This window comes from Oncorhynchus mykiss, chromosome 16, assembly GCF_057628025.1.
Source record: "Oncorhynchus mykiss isolate SJ-2025 chromosome 16, ASM5762802v1, whole genome shotgun sequence".
NCBI lineage: Eukaryota > Metazoa > Chordata > Actinopteri > Salmoniformes > Salmonidae > Oncorhynchus > Oncorhynchus mykiss.
Window position 1 is genome coordinate 24,872,408 of NC_143037.1, and position 20,397 is coordinate 24,892,804.

General features: G+C 40.8%; 1 protein-coding gene across 50 annotated transcripts in view; it reads left to right on the top strand.

Moving 5' to 3' along the window:
- Nucleotides 1-930: 930 nt before the first annotated feature.
- Nucleotides 931-20,397, top strand: part of mapta (microtubule-associated protein tau a) — a 47,871-nt gene continuing 28,404 nt past the window's right edge. For 14 of the 50 annotated variants that reach the window (XM_021565361.3, XM_021565353.3, XM_090202356.1 and 11 more), the window contains exons 1-5: nucleotides 941-1,396; nucleotides 15,534-15,716; nucleotides 18,668-18,796; nucleotides 19,223-19,345; nucleotides 20,374-20,397. In XM_021565361.3, coding sequence (XP_021421036.3) covers nucleotides 15,551-15,716; nucleotides 18,668-18,796; nucleotides 19,223-19,345; nucleotides 20,374-20,397 — 442 coding nt within the window. In that variant the 5' untranslated portion in view covers nucleotides 941-1,396; nucleotides 15,534-15,550. Of the gene's footprint in view, nucleotides 1,397-6,254; nucleotides 6,432-15,129; nucleotides 15,400-15,533; nucleotides 15,717-18,667; nucleotides 18,797-19,222; nucleotides 19,346-20,373 lie in introns of those variants that run through there. The other 36 variants (XM_090202346.1, XM_021565354.3, XM_090202357.1 and 33 more) reach the window with 14 other exon arrangements.

The window sequence follows — 20,397 nt, forward strand, 5'->3', positions numbered from 1 at the left end:
CTACAACAAAAAAAATATATATATAAATCAAACACACATTCCAAGTGTGTTTGATTTTGTTAAAGTGTTAACAAGAATGGGCAATTGCAGGAAGATATAGCCCGTATTACAGCCATATATTGTTGTCATGTGTTTAGTTCCTTTGGATGTTCCTTTGGATGTCTTATTGCAAGGGCCCACTCTACTGTTGACAGTGTTTCCTGGAGGCAGAGTGCTAGAGTGCTGACCCAGGATTTTTTATTTATTACCTTTATTTAACTAGGCAAGTCAGTTAAGAACCAATTCTTATTTTCAATAAGAGGAACAGGAACTGCCTGTTCAGGGACAGAATGACAGATTTGTACCTTGTCAGCTCAGGGATATGACCTTTCGGTTACTAGTCCAACGCTCTAACCACTAGGCTACCCTGCCTCCCCATTTAAAAGAATGGTCTGAGGTTCTTAGGGTTAGTCTGATGAGGACTTACAGAAGCACCTTGGCTGAGACAGTGAAGTCCCGCCCAGGACAAATCCAAATCATCTTAAGCTGGAAAACTAGTGGCAGATGTTGTTCTGGGCAGAATTCCAGAGAGAGATAGAAGAGAGCGGTTGGGAGAGAGGGGAAGGGGTTGGGAGATAGGGGAATAGGAGGGGAGAGACGGAGAGAGTGTGAGAGGGGTTTGGGCAGAGGAAGAGAGGGAGAGCTGAGAAGGAGAAAAGAGGGAGGGGTGAAAGGGGGAGAGAGAGGCAGAGAGAGAGAAAGAGAGAGAGCGAGGCAGAGACAGAGAGAGGGAAAAAGGTTTGGAACATTTCCAGAGCGAGGAGAAAGGATAAGGAGAGCGGGAAAGTGGGAGGAGAGAGAGAAGGAAAGATGGGTGTGGGGGAGAGGGAGAGGGGGACATTTTTTGTTGGCAAGCCAAGAGTTAGTTGGTTCAAAATTTATATAGAGTTTCTGACTGTCTGTGAATAAATCCCCTGCTACTGGTGCTGACTGGTTTGTCAAGTCAGTGTAAAAGTTGGCACTGGGTGTGTGGCAATAAATGCCACAGGGAGGGCAGAGAGGGCGATAGAACAGTACCACAAGTGTCTGAGTCCCACTCCGTTTTTTGTAAAGAGTCCCCTATTATGTACTTTCAGTAAATTGCCTGTCAAATCATTTAATGCCAAGTGTAATTGGGGTTATTGTATGATTGATAAATATGACTTTATGGTACGGAATAATTTGGCTGGTATGCATACGACTGTTACTTCAATGATCAGGCAGAGCCAGGCAGACAGACACTTCGAGACACCATCACAAATCTGCTGCTCTCTGGCGACTGCCTCCCGTTATGGCATCTTGGTTAACTGCGTCTGACGACTGTGCGCTCTGTGAACAACTGTGCAGCTGTAGAAACAACCACACTGTCTGCACACAGGTAAGGAAACCTAGATAATTATATTATTTACTTGACCCAAATCCACTGTAATTACACCGTGTTTTATCTTATTGCAATGCGGACTCGATTGCAATGCGCGTCAAATGAAACGTCAAATGAAGCGTCGTAATTCTCAATCGGAATTGGTCTTGTCATTTATATTTTTCCATGAGGTGGGAGAGGTTGGGCACGTATACAAATTGTGTTCATATTAAAATGTAATATTGTAACAGTGTGGCCTAATATTGTGCCAAAAATCCAGTTTGCATAGACTTGTAGTCTGAATACATATGCGCATTATTGTTATTGGTTTTAGAGTGTTCATCATGCAACAATACACAAACATGTTTTTTTGTATCTGCCATTATTTATCGTTACGCGCAATGTAAGACATGTCCTCGCCATAGGCTATTCTAAAATCACAATTTCTCAGTGTCATCGATTGCACGGAAGAACAAGAATGTGTTGTCGCCATATGATTAAAAAAACATTTTAACAAGGATAATCCATCAAATATTTACAATGGCATTATTATGAGGATACAAGTGATTCGACATCATTTGATGCCATTTACACTCTTCAGGACAGCAAATTATTCCTGACATTTTTCTGGTCTGCAATTTGTAGTGACTATGTCTATAACACGGAACAGTCGGCTACCTATTTGTAGGTAAACAGTGCGTTTTTTTCTGGATGTTTTGCATGTTCCTTACATCCGAGGCCCTACCAAAACATGGCATCGTTGGGAGTCAACAACGAAAAGCTTGCCCGGTTATTGTGCCTCAAATATATTTTTTTATTTTCATCATTAGATATTTGCATAATTAGGGTTTATCAAATTGTAAAAAAAAAAAAAATCGTGAGCGACTGAACAAAAATGGTGCGAATTTTCCATAGCCTGCACTCAACAGAAAAGCCATACCCATTTCTAGTTGATTAATATTGTACCAATGGTATGCAATTCCGCCCTTTCCTCCGTGTGCAGAGCAGTCAAACCTTTGAGAAGACATGCAGCCATTGCAGCAGTGTGGCTGGTCATCTGATTTTACACATATGGGTGATGGGTTTGTTTAGCTCAATAATCCGCTTGTGTTGGTCGAGGGGTCTAATCTATTGAAATGAGGCGTGCACAAAATCCATGAGCGCATTATATTCGCCTTGAGTAGAATCTAGACAATGACAAGCCTATTGTATGCCAGCCTCCCTCTTGGAAGGAAAATACTTGAGGCAATCGATGACACGTGTCATCAATTGCTGTGGGTTTAATCAGCGGCTTGGTATGAAATGGTTAGAATGGATGTCAGTAGTAGCCAAGTCTCCATTTCATTCCACGGACACGCCTTTCCTCTCTTCTCCTGTCTCGAGGAGCGGCGGCGATGCAAAGATGGAACAGTCTGATCGGGCAAAACCAACCGTTTGCACCGGTGCACATTGCCTATATGCAATATAACAATGAGAATGAAATGTCAATTTATAAAATCGAGAAAGCATTAGGAAGACTTTTATAAAATGGATTGCATTCTGTAAAATGGATTGCATGGTCTGTAAATTGAATGAAAGCCATTGCAACATCGACATGTAAACTCATAGGTTACAGTAGCCTATAGGCACGCTTGCAAAAATATGGAAAATAGTGGACGAATTTACATGTTTTTGGTCATGTGTGGAGGTGTTGATACACCCAGCTGCAAGTTTCTACAGCAGTATTGATGCACTGGCAGTAATGGAATGTAGCCTACTGGTAGTTCTGGTATTTGCGTTTATATTTGCAGAGGAACCTGTGTTCCAATACTCCACAAAGCTGACAGACAAATCCTTGATAAATGTAATTGATTTGAACTTGAATGCTTTAAGTTAATTACAGCAACCAATTAGAATGATTTATCAAAACAACTCTCGCACCCAAATTGGGAGAGAGGGCAACCCAACAAATTCCTTCCTGTTGAAGAAACCATCCAAAAGTTCTCCAAAGGTTTATAGGCTAAAGCAGAAAATCAGCTACTTCAGGATATGAATTCAAATTCAATTCATTAATAAAATAAATTGTCACAGTTTCCGCCAGTCACCTTATGAATTTGAAATAAAACAATTTTCAGTATGGATTTCTTTCCAGCTTTGAATTCAAATGGAATTGACTTGAACGCTGCATCTTGGTCTCAGAGCATTTCGTATTATTCTGTACATAAACCAAGACACTCCATTTACTACGATATGTTACGTTTCGTATTGTATGTATTCATTAGTGGATGTCCATCACCCATTTTGTATGATATGTTATGAATTACAATTCGTATTATATGTTAAGAATGAGCAAAAAAAAGGTAAGTAGTTTAACATTAGCTAATTAGATAAAATCCTAAAGTTGTCCGTGATGTGATTCAAACACGCAACCTTTGGGAATCTAGACGTTTGCATTATATGTCAACCCATCCACCCCGACCAACCACCCTACTTTCCTTTTAGCCTTATCTGTCTTATGTAACCATACCAAATGTAACATAGCATACACATTTATCATCAAGGATTTACATATATTATGTTACGTCTATTCTATGAGACCAGGTTGGAACCCAAATGGTGTAGGGGTGATCAGGATCAATTCAAGAGTTTCAGGTGGCGACAGACTGTCTAGAATAGCCTTTAGTAGGCCTACTAATTAAAAATATTCCTTTCAACTCAGAGAGCATGGGCTCCTGAGTTCTGCAAAAATATAGAATTAGTTGGATAAATGTAGAAAAGACGGACAGAGACTTGCTAGCTACGTTAGCTAGCTAGCAGGGATTCTCTACAAGGAATCTGCCTCCCGAAAAAAGCTTCTCCCAAGTGGGTGTGACACCTTCTCCCGTTGCCTGCTGCACTGCTGCATGGATTCCACCTGGCGTTCTGTTCACTGTCTGCCCTGGCCTGTCTTTCCCTGTCTGGTATAGGTACCCCCGCTACACTCCCCCCTCTCTCCCCAGCTTTCGCTCATCCCCAGCACACATGCACTGTTGAGGCGAGTGACTCTGCACTTACAATGGCTAGCCCCAAGTTGTTATGTTTTTCGCTTGTGCTTTATGCTATTTGCCTCATGACTCCTGCGTGCTTTTTTGACTATGAACTTACTTCTTGACCCAACAGTGGAACAGTCTATGTTTGTTCCCATACTCTGGACTCTGACTCTCTATTGGTTACACAGACTCTTGGCCTCCTGTCCTATTCAAACCACCTCTCGCCAGTTTTGTATTCATGCTACCTGATGAAATTGCTGTACAATATGATCTTGTTGCCAAATGTTATAAGTCAACACTGCAGAGCTCTCCCTGTCCTCTGCCGTGCCCTGATTGTATTACTGTTGATGATATCTGGAAATGTGCATGTACACCCTGGCCCAACTACTAGCCCCAATTCTGATTTGTGCTCTGATATCTGCTTCACTGATTTGTGCTCTCGTAAAAACCTAGTTTTTCTGCACATTAACACTAGAAGCGTATTACCTAAAATGGATCAATTGAAAGTGTGGATTCACAGCCCCAATCCAGATGTGTTGGTCGTTACTGAGACATGGTTATGAAAGAGTGTTTTGAACACTGATGTTGACCTTTCTGGTTATAACCTTTTTCGACAAGACAGATCATCCAAAGGTGGTGGAGTGGCAATCTTTACCAAGGAACACCTTCAGTGCTCGGTTGTCTCCACCAAGTCTGTCCCCAAACAATTTGATTTGCTGGTTTTACACATTAAACTTTCAAACTTTTGTTGACTGTTGCTGGGTGTTATCGGCCACCATCAGCACCGGCCTGTACCCTAAATGCCCTACGCTATCTCCTGGCCTCTTACACTAAGTCTGAATTTGTCCTCCTAGGTGACCTAAACTGGGACATGCTTAAACCATCTGACCAAGTCCGAAAGCAATGGGACTCCCTAAATCTTTGTCAGATTATTACCAATCCCACAAGGTATGACTCCAAACACCCAGAAAAGGCTACTCTCCTTGATGTTATTCTCACAAATAATCCTGATAGCTATCAGTCTGGTGTTTTCTGTAATGACCTTAGTGATCACTGTTTCACAGCCTGTGTTCGTAATGGCTGCTAGCGACTTGAACGTGCTGCAAAAAACACTCAAACTGGACCGTTTTATCTCCATCTCTTGGAGATAAAACTCAATCGTGGACACTCTTACTGACAGTCGTGGCTGTTTTGCGTGATGTATTGTTGTCTCTATCTTCTTGCCCTTTGTGCTGTTGTTGGTGCCCAATAATGTTTGTACCATTTTTTTTGTGCTGCTACCATGTTGTGCTGCAACCATGTTGTTGTCATGTTGTGTTGCTACCATGCTGTGTTTTCATGTGTTGCTGCCATGCTATGTTGTTGTCTTTAGGTCTCTCTTTATGTAGTGTTGTGGTGTCTCTCTTGTCGTGATGTGTGTTTTGTCCTTTAATTTTAAATTCCAGCCCCCGTCCGTCCCCGCAGGTCACCTTTTGCCTTCTAGTAGGCAGTCATTGTAAGAATTTGTTCTTTAACTGACTTGCCTAGTTAAATAAAGGTTCAATAAATTAAAAAAACAATAAATGAAGCAGTTTGTTCCTCATCAAATGGATTTATTCCAGCAGATATTCCTGTTGAGGCACTATCTGACATTTTGGGGGGGACGGCACTATTTAAAAGGCACTATTAAAAATGGCTTTGTCCTAGACTACTATGTCCCTCAGACAATTATAGAATCTAGCATAAGAAGTCCAAATGAGGTCTTTCTTGAAAAGGATTGTATTGTATTGTTAAAAGGGAGGAGAAAAGTCATACTGGGCTTTTAACTGCATTCTTATACATGGTTAATTGGCACCATGCTGATGGAAGACGTTGGCTCATTGCACCACGAGTCTTCATTAAAGTGTCAGAAAGGGGTGTGTGTGGCAGATCGTACTGTAGCTGCAGACACGGTGTACATATTGGAACTTGCAGCAGCTGCAGCGTCTGAGGCCATCACAGTTCATGTTCTATCACGACAGTATCAGAATTCCAGATATCCTGAATTCAAGTGACGAAGGAAAATGGTAAGCTTCAATCAAATTCTAGACACTTCCCACGATTGAATACTAATTATTAGCATCTCTGCTCTGCATTTTATGAATGCCTTATGCATTGTTCATAAGACCTTATATATGTGCTTATAATGTAATGTGTTTATAGGAAGCGTTACCAAATTATTGGTAAAAAAAAAAAAAAGAAGACATTTCCCAATCCTAAATTAAACGCACAGGGATCTTAGCCTTGAGTCATGGAGCCAAAGATATTTAAAAAATATCCCACCACTGTGAAAAGTATGCCCGCAGTTTCTAACCCAACGTGTGTTTGCGGACGATGACGTGCTGCCATCCCATGCTGAGTGAGCCATACTCATTACGCAGGCTGTGCCGCAAGCTGTTTCACTAGCTTCCAGCAGTATGATGCGAAAAATGAGGCTCACTTTAACGCTAATCCTTAGCCATTTGGTAGGCGTAGGACTGTTTTAAAGGTAGAGTTCAGCGTTGTTTCTATGGTACTACTTCCTGCCTGAGGATGGAGACTAGGAGTATACAGAGGGAGTCATGGTGAAAGTAGGTCAGAGATACAGAAGCAGTCAAGCATGAGGGCAGCTAGCTAGCTCACGCAGCAATAGTGAGCATGCCATCAGATACACTCACTGCGTCGGCAAACCTTTTGTTTTTGTATTGCAATCCATTGAATTGGCTATTGATTCTATTTCCCGTTTTATATTACAGACTGTATGTGGTTTAATTGTTTTTACAGTTTATTATTGATTCTCTGTCATCTTTGATGTTGAAGGAAACCTTTTTTCATGGTGTTACTGAGTCATTAAAACTGCTGCTTTGATGAACCGAGTCATTTTGCTTGGCATAAACCCTTTAGGGGTTTTAATACAGATTTGTATATTTTCTTTGTAGTAAATCCTTAGTTTGACAAAAAGAACTGCAGCAAATACTCCCATTTAATTGAATCTCAACCGTGGCCTTGGCATTTAGGGTCTTCCTCAGAAAATATGTGGTTCTATAGGTCAAGAAGAGCTCTCTGTTGGTTTGCAGTAATAATGTCAGTCATTTCTTTGGGTACGTCTTGGTTCTCCCAGAGCTATGTAAATATCTTTGTTGATCATGCTCTTTCTGTTGCCGTCTATGCTGGGTTTGCTTTAGAACCAGGGCCTATTTGCCAAGATCCCATTTTCACACGCTCCACGTGGGATCGGTTGCAAGTCACTGCCAACCTTTCTGTGCCTTCATGAAATTCCAACACGCAATAAAGTCCTCTTTTTATTTAGCAGTTGAAATTGAAGCCAGCAAAGATTGAATTCTGTTGCAATAGACTGGTCCTAAATAACATTTATTTTAGTGCCAACAGCAATTCGTTAGAACTCACTGGGCACACACTGGTTGAATCAACGTTGTTTCCACGCCATTTCAATGAAATTACGTTGAACCAACGTGGAATAGACCTTGAATTGACGTCTGTGCCCAGTGGGAATGTTTCTGTTGAATTCAGCTCCTTCTACTGCAAAGGATGACCTGGTGAAGTGTCTTTGTTTGTTGTTTCTCAAATGTTTTTTGTTTTTTTGAGAGGGGTGGATTCTCAAAGCAGGATAAGATTACATTTACACTGTGTTTTCTACATAGGCACTATCCCTGACAAAATAATAACATGGGGGAAATTAGCTGTTGCCAACCTGGTGAATGAAGTATAGCAGCATAGCATAAAATAGTTGGTTATCAGATAAGGGATCTTGTTATTTTCGACCTTGGGTTTGCCTCTGTTAGTTCTCCTAATCGTCAAAGCTCCCGGACATGGCGCGTCATCTTTCTCTGAGCGATTGTTTTCTTTGGCATGGACGCAGCAGCTCGCTTGTTGTTTGACTTCTGTTTTGTGGAAATCCACAATGGGAGTGTTGTGAGGGAGTTGTGTCAAATATTGAGAGTAACTGCATACATAAGTGAATGTTTATGCACTTGTGGTAGAATACACAGGTAACTGCCAAAGTAATGGAAACAATTGAGTAAATGAGGGATACAAAGTATATTGAAAGCAGGTGCTTCCACACAAGTATGGTTCCTGAGTTAATTAAGTTAACTAATATTTAAGGTCATGTATAAAAATGCTGGGCAGGCCATTATTTTGGCAACCATGGCTATGCCCCCATAGGATGACAATGCCCCCATACACAGGGCACGAAAGGTCACTGAATGGTTTAATGAGCATGAAAATGATGTAATCCACATGCAATGTCCATCTCAGTCACCAGATGTCAACCCAATTGAACACGTATGGTAGATTCTGGAGCGACGCCTGAGACAGCAGCGGTTTTTGAATACTCATACTAACCCCATACTATTTGTGACATATTTTGAGTATGTTGTATGCTTATTGGTCATAGTGTGGATATAGTTAAAATACGAACTATACAAAAGCAGTGGACACTATTTCTGTGATTTTAGGGCCCATAATGCAATTCTTCTGAAAATGGGCTTCACCACATTTTCAGATTTGAAGAAAATGGCGGAAAATATGCAGCCGAAGTACGACGAGAGCGAATACAAATTCATTGCTTTAGCTAATTATGACATATGTTAAGAACATATTTAGCAATGTAATAAGGTAATGACTTTTCAAATAAGTTAAGTTACATGTTATGTTGTCTGACGATTTGTTAGCTACGCTAGCCTTACAAACCACATACAGTGCCTTGCGAAAGTATTCGGCCCCCTTGAACTTTGCGACCTTTTGACACATTTCAGGCTTCAAACATAAAGATATAAAACTGTATTTTTTTTGTGAAGAATCAACAACAAGTGGGACACAATCATGAAGTGGAACAACATTTATTGGATATTTCAAACTTTTTTAACAAATCAAAAACTGAAAAATTGGGCGTGCAAAATTATTCAGCCCCTTTACTTTCAGTGCAGCAAACTCTCTCCAGAAGTTCAGTGAGGATCTCTGAATGATCCAATGTTGACCTAAATGACTAATGATGATAAATACAATCCACCTTTGTGTAATCAAGTCTCCGCATAAATGCACCTGCACTGTGATAGTCTCAGAGGTCCGTTAAAAGCGCAGAGAGCATCATGAAGAACAAGGAACACACCAGGCAGGTCCGAGATACTGTTGTGAAGAAGTTTAAAGCCGGATTTGGATACAAAAAGATTTCCCAAGCTTTAAACATCCCAAGGAGCACTGTGCAAGCGATAATATTGAAATGGAAGGAGTATCAGACCACTGCAAATCTACCAAGACCTGGCCGTCCCTCTAAACTTTCAGCTCATACAAGGAGAAGACTGATCAGAGATGCAGCCAATAGGCCCATGATCACTCTGGATGAACTGCAGAGATCTACAGCTGAGGTGGGAGACTCTGTCCATAGGACAACAATCAGTGGTATATTGCACAAATCTGCCCTTTATGGAAGAGTGGCAAGAAGAAAGCCATTTCTTAAAGATATCCATAAAAAGTGTTGTTTAAAGTTTGCCACAAGCCACCTGGGAGACACACCAAACATGTGGAAGAAGGTGCTCTGGTCAGATGAAACCAAAATTGAACTTTTTGGCAACAATGCAAAACGTTATGTTTGGCGTAAAAGCAACACAGCTGAACACACCATCCCCACTGTCAAACATGGTGGTGGCAGCATCATGGTTTGGGCCTGCTTTTCTTCAGCAGGGACAGGGAAGATGGTTAAAATTGATGGGAAGATGGATGGAGCCAAATACAGGACCATTCTGGAAGAAAACCTGATGGAGTCTGCAAAAGACCTGAGACTGGGACGGAGATTTGTCTTCCAACAAGACAATGATCCAAAACATAAAGCAAAATCTACAATGGAATGGTTCAAAAATAAACATATCCAGGTGTTAGAATGGCCAAGTCAAAGTCCAGAGCTGAATCCAATCGAGAATCTGTGGAAAGAACTGAAAACTGCTGTTCACAAATGCTCTCCATCCAACCTCACTGAGCTCGAGCTGTTTTGCAAGGAGGAATGGGAAAAAATGTCAGTCTCTCGATGTGCAAAACTGATAGAGACATACCCCAAGCGACTTACAGCTGTAATCGCAGCAAAAGGTGGCGCTTCAAAGTATTAACTTAAGGGGGCTGAATAATTTTGCACGCCCAATTTTTCAGTTTTTGATTTGTTCAAAAAGTTTGAAATATCCAATAAATGTCATTCCACTTCATGATTGTGTCCCACTTGTTGTTGATTCTTCACAAAAAAATACAGTTTTATATCTTTATGTTTGAAGCCTGAAATGTGGCAAAAGGTCGCAAAGTTCAAGGGGGCCGAATACTTTCGCAAGGCACTGTAGCATATCATTACAGCAGTTACTTGTATTGACCGTTTAGTTAGCTAGCTATCTAACGTTAGTTGGCTACTAATACATGGAACGTGCCAGTATATTAACTATATGCTATCTAACTAACTACATTTATTAACTTGATTATTCACGTCCCTCTTAGCTTAGCTAAGTGGTATAGTCGTTGTCTACTAGGTAGACATCTTATGACTTCATTAACAATGTCCATCGACATTGTTAATGAAGTCACAAGATGTCTACCTAGTAATTTGTTATGCTAACAAGCTAGCAACAGCATCAACCTTCGGGAGACAGTCGAAACGCTAGTACACTCACCTGAAAGGATACTGTTCGATTACAGTATACTAAAATTAACTAATATTATATCGTATGTAGTATATACTCATTTAGTATGCAGTATACAGTATGTTATGGGTATTAGAACATAGCTAGCATTTTCCACCACCATCAACAAAACTCCAAATGATGGAATTTCTTGTGGAAGATTGGTGTCGGATTCCTCCATTAGAGTTCCAGACACTTGTAGAATCTATGCCAATGTGCACTGAAGCTGTTCTGTCTTGTGGTGGTCCAACGCAATATTAAGACACGTTCTGTTGGTGGTTACCTGCATGTGGCGATGCAGAAAAAAATAATATTGTAAATGACAAATTAACAATTTAAACATTCTATTTATTACTTTTTAGTTATACTTTTTATTGCCCCACACCCATCACTTTACTTATACATATTTCAATACATATTTCATGTATAATTCAATTGTACATTGCCACACATACTAACGAGATCACTGTCCATCCAGCATGGACATTGTCACCCCAGTTAAGGGTTCCTAATCTGGGGGGCTCTGAGGGCTTGATTCCCTGGTCTGTTGGGTACTATGGCCTACTATGGTACGACTTCTCATTTGTCCTATATATATGAGGACCAGGATTGTGTTTGTTTAAACAGTTAAGGACAGAAGATATGCTGGTGCACCCAGTGAAGGTCAGGTTTTCAGGCCAAGCAGCCCACACCAACCCAGTATCACATATTATTGTGAAATAGACACACATTGCTTATTGGAAATGAGTGACAGGCACAAGAAAAAGTTTTTTTTTTTGTGTGTGCAGTATATGATTTTTTAGACAGTGCATTTCAATCACAGATAAAGACAGTAGGTTACTTAAGACAGAAACAATAGGAGGGAGGTTGGGCAGGGGGAATGGGTGGGTGAATAACGCAAATGTCTAGCAACCCAAAGGTTGTGTGTTTGAATCTTATCACGGACAACTTTAAAATGTTTGCTAATTAGCTACATTGCAACTACTTAGCATGTTAGCTAACCTGAATCCTTTAACCTAACTCCCAAACTTAACCCTTTATCTACTTAGGTAGCATTTTAGCTAACTATAACCCTTAACCTTAACCCCCAACCCTATCCTTAACCCATAGCCTAGCTAACATGAGCCACCTAGCTAGCCTAGCTCACATTAGACACAACAAATTGTAATTTGTGTGATGTACACAAATGCGTTATGATGAAAGAAAATTGTGTACTACACATGAAAGACGTTATGATAAAAACCATCTAATACACATCACGAATTTCTAAGAAGTAATTTGTGTCTATTTCACAATAGGCTGTGATAGTGTGTTGGCCCACACACAGTAGGTTATATTGGGAAGAAGGGTAGTCCATCTAGGCCTCCGCCCTGGAAAATATGCTCTCACTGCCATTATCGCTCAAACTAAAGATTTGAAGATTTCAACAGATAATGTCCATGCATGTTGTTTGTTGTGTCCTCGTGCATATTACTCCAGAAATCAATGTATACAAAAGGAACAATTAGAATTCGGTTTACACGCAACAGTGGTTTTAAACAATGGGGTCTAATTAAGTGATAATGCGTAACGATTCTCCTCTTCGTCTGAGGAAGAGTATTCAAGATCGGACCAAAATGCAGCGTGCTACGTGTCCATGTTAAATTTATTACAACTGAACACTGAATACAAAATAACAAACGTGAAACAACGAAAATCGAAACAGTCCTGCAAGGTGACACAACACAAAACAGGAAACAACTACCCACAAACACAGGTGGGAACAGGCTACTTAAGTATGGTTCTCAATCAGAGACAACGATTGACAGCTGCCTCTGATTGGGAACCATACCAGGCCAACACATAGAAGTACAAAATCTAGAACAAAACATAGAATGCCCACCCCAACTCACGCCCTGACCAAACAAAATAGAGACATAAAAAAGTAACTTAGGTCAGGATGTGACACCGAGAAGCCTGTGTTTGGAGGATATATTGGAATGGGTGTTGTCTCGGGCCGGCAAACCGTGCCAATATATCCTTCAAACACTGGCTTCGAGGACATTATCACTTTTATACAGTGGGTTACCAAAATATTCAAATAATGATTGAAATAGTTTCATAAAAAAATGTATTTAGATGAATTTATTCATACTGTTTCATCCTTCCACGAGATAATCCTGACACAAATCTAGGGTTGCTACCCAAGCCGGCTGGCCACAGACGCAACCCAGTCGTTAAGTATTTTTTGTTCTGTATGGATGCGACCCAATCGTTCTGGCTGGTAATGTTCTTATCTCTTGCTTGCTAGATAGCCAACTACAGCTAACTTACAGTCAGGTCAAACAGTGCAGCCAGAATAACAGCAATGTAGCTGCATTTGCATTCTTTTTTTAAGATGTTTTCTAGTAAAATGTATTTGGATACGTTCGTAAGAATGAGCTACTGATGCGTGATTTCACCTGGCATAGAAAATGTGCGCTCTTGTCAGGACACTGTTGTTCAGAGGAGCTAGCCAACAACACAGCTAACACAATCACTTCAAACTTTCACACCTGCACCCACCCCCCTTCTCTCGGCGCCAGGCTGCCCATCATTACACACACCTGTCACCATCATTACGCACATCAGCCCTCAATGGACTTACCTGAATTCCCTCACGTTTTGATTGCCTTCCCTATATCTGCCTGTTCCTCTGTTTCATCCCCTTGTCAGCATTATTGTTATTTTGTTTTCCCTGTCCAGACGCTGTCCGTGTTCTGTTTCATGTCCGTTGTTTCATTAAATGTTCACTCCCTGTACTTGCTTCTCGTCTCCCAGAGTCGGTCCTTACACAAACTGAAGCTGTAAAGACTGCATACTAGCTGCATTTTGTTTTTCATTTTGCCTGTTTTTTATTTCTTTGTATATGTCCATAGAAATGCTGATTCATGATTTTGAACTGTCTGAGAAGAGCTGCCTGCCTGTGTGTGTTGTCCCGACTCCCGAAACCTATACGTTCATTACAATAGGACAGCTGGGGATCGAATTTCAATATGGAAACAATGTTGCAAATGAGAGAGAGAGACCACAAGTTTTTATTCAAATCTCCGCTATTGAATACCAATTCCTAGTATAAAATAAAATGGGAGATAATGTCTAGATGCTTTTTACAGTGGAGATCAAGTTTATATATTGTCTGACTGGGCTGATGTGACAACCAGTGGATTGCGCAGTGAGACGGAACAGAGTAAATAGGCATTTCAAGTCATAGCTTTAGCCGGTGGTAAATTGTGGAATAGACACCAGCTGGAACGCATTCCAGTTTTAACCAATCAGTGTCCAGGATTAGACCCACCCGTTGTATAATTATCAATGATCCTCATAATTTTACCCCCAGCTATTTTGTGAATTCACATTCGCAATCGTGTTTAGTAATGACTTGATGCCGGAATTCAGATGTAAAAATAAAAAATAAACAAGTTTTACAAGACAATAAATACGCTTTTTATGATCACTTACGTTTTATATTCTGTGGTTCTTATGTGTGTGTGTGTGCACGTGCATGTGAGCTAGTGTGTGTGTGTGTGCTTGTGGTCAGGGTATCAAAAGGCAATGTGCGTGGTGTGTGAGAGAGAGAGGGAAAGATGAAAAAGCCGATAGAAAGAGAAGAAAAAAAACAGCTGACGTAACCATAGGCTTTGATTTAATCTGATACAGTATGTAATCCTCATTTTATGAGATTTGAAGCCGTGGAGAGAGCATGTCCTCACACACTGGTCTCTAAGTCCTTGATAGTTGATACACATCTTAGTTACATATTTCGAAAGATGTTACTGGAAAACCATAATAAAGCAACAAATTGGCTAAAACCTCAAGCTTGACTGTTGAGTGGCTTTTCACTTCTGTTAGGTCACAAGTATAAACGCAGTGTCCGTCTGATTGAGGTTAAGTGAATCTTAAGGAGGAAAACACAGAGGTAGTCTGGTTGTTTATGGAAGTGCGAGTTCTCACAGTTAGGACACAACGCACATGGGCACAGGGGACTATTTTCGTCTCGTAACTCTACACCAGGTACCCATGTTCAGAATATAAATAACCTGATTTTCTTAGGCGCAGTGTCTGTTTACGTTGAGCCGCTGCTGGCTGACTGGCTTATGTCAGGCGGAAGAGACTCTTCAACTTTCAAAGGTTGTTCATTGAATTACTTGGCAAATTCTCAGGACCAGGTACTGGCAAGTTCCTTTGCATCCTTGATTATCTCTATTGGAATCCGATAGTCACCTGTATCTCTCAGAAGAATAGGCTCTCCAATGCAACACAATTTGACTTGATCCACCTTGAGTGAAATTGACATTCTCTGGTGAGCTCAATAGTGGAGGTTCGTAAAAGTGGAAAGCGCTAAAACGATGACGTCATATCTGAATTCCGATATTTTTATGTGCCTTTGCCACTGGCGCGTTTACATTTTTTGGGTAACATATATTTGGCACTTTCTTCTGCTCTTTTGTATAGCCTGAACCTGACTTGCTATGGATCAACACCAGGACTATATGAACAACGCCCCTAACACCTACAGCTACAACTCCGGGGACACCATGAGCGCTTCCTTAGCCGGCATGACCATCAACGACCTGCATCACCAGGAGAACGGGGTCCAGCTGGGGCACAGGAGCCCAGGGGAAGGCCCCATGAAAGGTCAGCTATTATATATATCTATCAGCCTGTAAAATAGGCTGCTAAACTAGCACAGACCGTCAAAGCACACGCTTGCTCAATTAACCTCCAGATAGAAACAGAGGGATGTTTTATTGAGGGTATAGCTACTGCGGGGCCCAAAATAGCTTTAGAGGATGGGTGTGTAAAGGAGCTTGAAGGGTAAAAGAATGTCTTCATTAAAACTGCACGAGCCAGAAAAGTGTGATCAGGGGTTACTTATTGTAGTCAAGAAGAACACAACAAATGACTTAATTTACACAGCTTATTTTTATAGCTTTATATAAGTAAACGGATTGGATCTGTGTGGGCGTAGTGGGCAGAGGGTAGCTTTGTAGTCAACAAGCATTATGCTAGCCACAAAAACGTGTCCAAGACTGCCAAATCTAGATGAATGTCTTGAATGATGGCCTTTTTTTCTCTCTCTCTAAAGTCACATGCCATTTCTTAGTCAAAATTCTCTGCAATGAATGGGCCAAGAGGCTGAGGCTTTCTGATTGTTCTATTTTTTAATCCCTTTACATAAAGCAAACAAGGCATGCTTGACTGGGCCTTCAGTCCCCAGATTGCAGCTGCACTCTCCCGCTCTCCTACTCTGCAATACAGGGATCTGGGTCAGGGACCTCAGAACGCTCCCTGCGCCTCCGTCCACCACCACTGTTACCAATTCATCCCCGTAAACAATCAAGCTTTCAGGACAGTACATAGATCCTTAACCTTTTGTAAAGGCACATTATTAATCAAATGGGTAGTCAATGGAAGGCTAAGACTAGGGAAGGAATGAGGAGATACAGTACAGTAGGGAAAGCCTTGGCAACAGGGGGGTTTGCCCCATGGCGTTGATGGCATATTGCAGTGCCTTCAGAAAGTCATTTTACAGAGTGGGATTAATATGGATTTAATTGTAAAACAAAAATTGTCAACGATTTACACAAAATACTCTAATGTCAAAGTCGAAGACAAATTGTAATATTGGTAAAAAAAAGAAAAGAAAAACACTAATATACTGTATCTTGATTAGATACGTATTCAACCCCCTGAGTCCATACATGTTAGAATCACTTTTGGCAGCGATTACAGCTCTGAGTCTTTCTGGGTAAGTCTCTTTGAGCTTTGCACACCAGTATAGTACAATATTTGCACATTATTCTTTTAAGAATTCTTCAAGCTCTGTTAGTTGTTGATCACTTGTAGACAGCCATTTTCTAGTTTTGTTATAGCTGTTCAAGCCAATTTAAGTCAAAACTGTAACTACGCTACTCAGGAACATTCAATGTTGTCTTGGTAAGCAACTCCAGGGTATATTTGGCCTTGAGTTTAGGTTAATGCCCTGCTTGTTTTGGAATTTTTTTGATTCTGTACAGGCTTCCTTTTTTTTCATACACAGGCTTCCTTTTTTAAACCAATCTACCAATAGGTGTCCTTCTTTGTGAGGCATTGGAAAACCTACATGATCTTTGTGGTTGAATCTGTTTGAAATTCACTGCTCGACTGAGGGACCTTCCAGATAATTGTATGTGTGGGGTACAGAGAGTCAATCAAAAACCATGTTAAACACTATTATCGCACAGAGTGAGTCCATGCAACTTATTATGTGACTTGTTAAGCTCATTTTGACTCCTAAATTTATTTAGGCATGCCATAACAAAGGGGTTGAATACTTATTGACTCAAAATATTTCTGCTTTTCATTATTTAATTTATAAAAATGTTGAAAAAATAATTCCACTTTGACATTATGGGGTAATTGTGTTTAGGCTAGTAACAAAAAATCTAACACAACAAAATGTGGAAAAGGTTAATTAGTGTGAATACTTTCTGAAGGCACTTTATCTAGAAAGGAGAGAAGAGCACAGTAGCTGTACTAGCAGACTACAGGCGGGGTCTCACAATGGGGGTTGGCTGTTGTGTTGCAACGAGCGCAACAACAATGATGATAACCTTCTCTTTTTATTCCTGCTGTGCCCCCCAAAATGGCTGCTCTGCCCAAGTAGTACGTAGTCTAGCTTTCCCCAGTTTACAGCCCTCACTAGTGCACTCGTTCTCCCCCTTCGTCCTTCCCCTAGCCACTCGGACGAGCAGGAAGCTACACCGCTCTGAGTCAGGCTCCTACACAGGGCTTAACAGTACTTGCACCGACTGTAAGGCACATAGTGAGTACACTCTACTAACTAGTAGTTACGGGAGACCACTGTGATTTGTTCGTAGTCATCTAGCGTAGATACAAAATATTGACTTCCCAACGGAGTCAAGCGTGTTTTGTGTAGTTTAGTGGTAGATGAGAACATGTCATTGGCAATTAGTGATAATTCTTACTGGTTAAAGAGATGGTTTTCACCCTTTCAGCAATTTCCATTTCATTGCCAGACTGACTACTGCTAACTTAAATAATTGTCACTTATTTTTTATGCTGAAATATGTTGGCAAATGATTGTTTGATGATGTAACAAGCTTGTTCATCGTGCGATAAGAGCTAAAGGAACAGGCGCCATTCTCTGAAAGGGGAATTAAAGAGCTGGTCAACGGGTGCAACATTAAGCCTGGATTTAGGGACTAAACATTACAATAATACCCAATGGCTGGGTTTAAATGTTGAAATAAAGGTATTTTGGATTTAATTTCACAGCGTTTGTTGACATTCACTACTTCCATAACCAGTGTTTGATGTGCGGAAAATGTGGATGAGGTTTTTCAGTAATACACACCATATGCACTTGGGGCCAGGGCCATAGATAGATGACTGCTTGGCTTGGGGCCATCTACTAATGACGTGTCTATGCAGTTGTGTTCATTAGGCACCAAACAGACTGAAACAGCACAGGCTACATGCACATGTCAAATATGAAACAGTAATTTAACATTTTCCCTTTCCTACGGTGTGTCCTTCTGAACACGGCCCAGGTTTCTAACCTAAAGCTTGCCTTTCTCTCCCAGTGGAGCCTGAGGAAGCCACACTAGAGGACAGAGCGGCTGAACCACAGTCTGAGCTCTCTGAACTGGAGAGCAACACCTGTGATGAGGAGGTGCAACTTAGCGCCTCTGGTGAGGAGGAGGTGCAACCTGGTATGCACCCACCACCACCACTGCACTTTGCATTCAGCTTTAATATCAATGTTCCTTCTATCCGTTAAAAAAATAAATAATCCTTCACTATGTGCAGTACGTGTTTCTATGCAGGATACCATTTTAATATAACTAAACTATTCATTTGTATCATTTTAATATTGCTAAACTATTCATTTGTTTCAGAGCCATAACCCCAAAAAAAAGCTTTTTCTTGGTTTGCAGACTTTATTTTCCTTTACAAATGTCGGACAAACTATATGACTAACCTTTGCTTTCTTCTCAGTTTGATTGATTGTGTCTGGCTCTTGTGTTTTAGATTTTTGCTTCTGATCAACTGTCATAATAAAGCAGAATGTTATTTATTAATAATCCATGACATGACCAACCAGGTCTTCTGACCTAAAGTGTGCATTTCTCTCCCAGTGGAGCCTGAGGAAGCCAGACCAAAGCACAGGTTGACTGAACCACAGTCTGAGATTTCTGAACTGGAGAGCATCTGTGACGAGGAGGTGCACCTTTGCACCTCTGGGGAGGAGGTGCAACTTGGTATGCACCCACCACCAGAACCACCACGGTCTTTTGCATTAAACTTTTCTAAAGTTGTTATTTTATATTAATCGCTGGTTCTGCCCCTCTTTTGTACGTAACATGATTATGTTATGTACTGTATCAGCTTAATATTGTTTTAACTATTTGTTGGTTTCAGAGCCACAACCTGAAGAGAGTTAGTGTTTTGGTTGGCTTTTGTTAATGCTTACTTTAATGTCATTTCTGGGTTAACCTTTTTTTCCCCTTTTATGAATCATTCTTAATTATCTTAATACTTACTTCTCTCATTAATTTCCCCCAGTGCATTTGGTTTTGTGTGTGTGGTCAAGTTTGCAGCAGACAAATCACAAAGCATAACTTTTTCCCTGGTCCATACACAATACCATAGCAACAGTATCTCAACTATAATTACTGTCAGCAGTGGGATCAAAAGACACGCCTCCATTCTGAAACCAGATGGAAACCGGATATGTTACACATAGCATTGTGGGTATTGTAGTACACTGCGCACCATGTTACATGTTACATAGCCCAAGAGAAAAGGGAAACAGCAGGTTGAAAGGACCCTGTGATATGTTAGAACAGATCAGGAGCCTTCAGATATGGAGGATGCCACACTAATGGAGAACACAGTTGCTGTGCTGCCAGAAGGAAAACCAGGCTAGGTGTCATGTTGGACCATGATTTTTCAATGAAAACAGTGTGTCAGGCTCAACATCTCCCAACGTCTAGCAATACCTATAACCACCCACACACACAGCTGGATTTAGATATGGATTGTTTAATCAAATGACTTTGTTTTGATGTATGTGAAAAAGGCAGAGGGAAAGATGAGTTGCTGTGGCTTTTGTGCATTAACCAAAAAAACGGTATGCATGGTTTCAAGTATTCTAGGCTGCTCTGCTTTCTTTGCAGTTGCGTGGTTCTTTTGGATGTTATGCACTGTAGCATGTAATGTGTTTGACAAGACCTAATAGTTGGATCCTCTTTTTGTTTCTCTGCACTGCCTCACCGTGTTTGAACAGCAACTGGAGGAACAGCCTCAACAG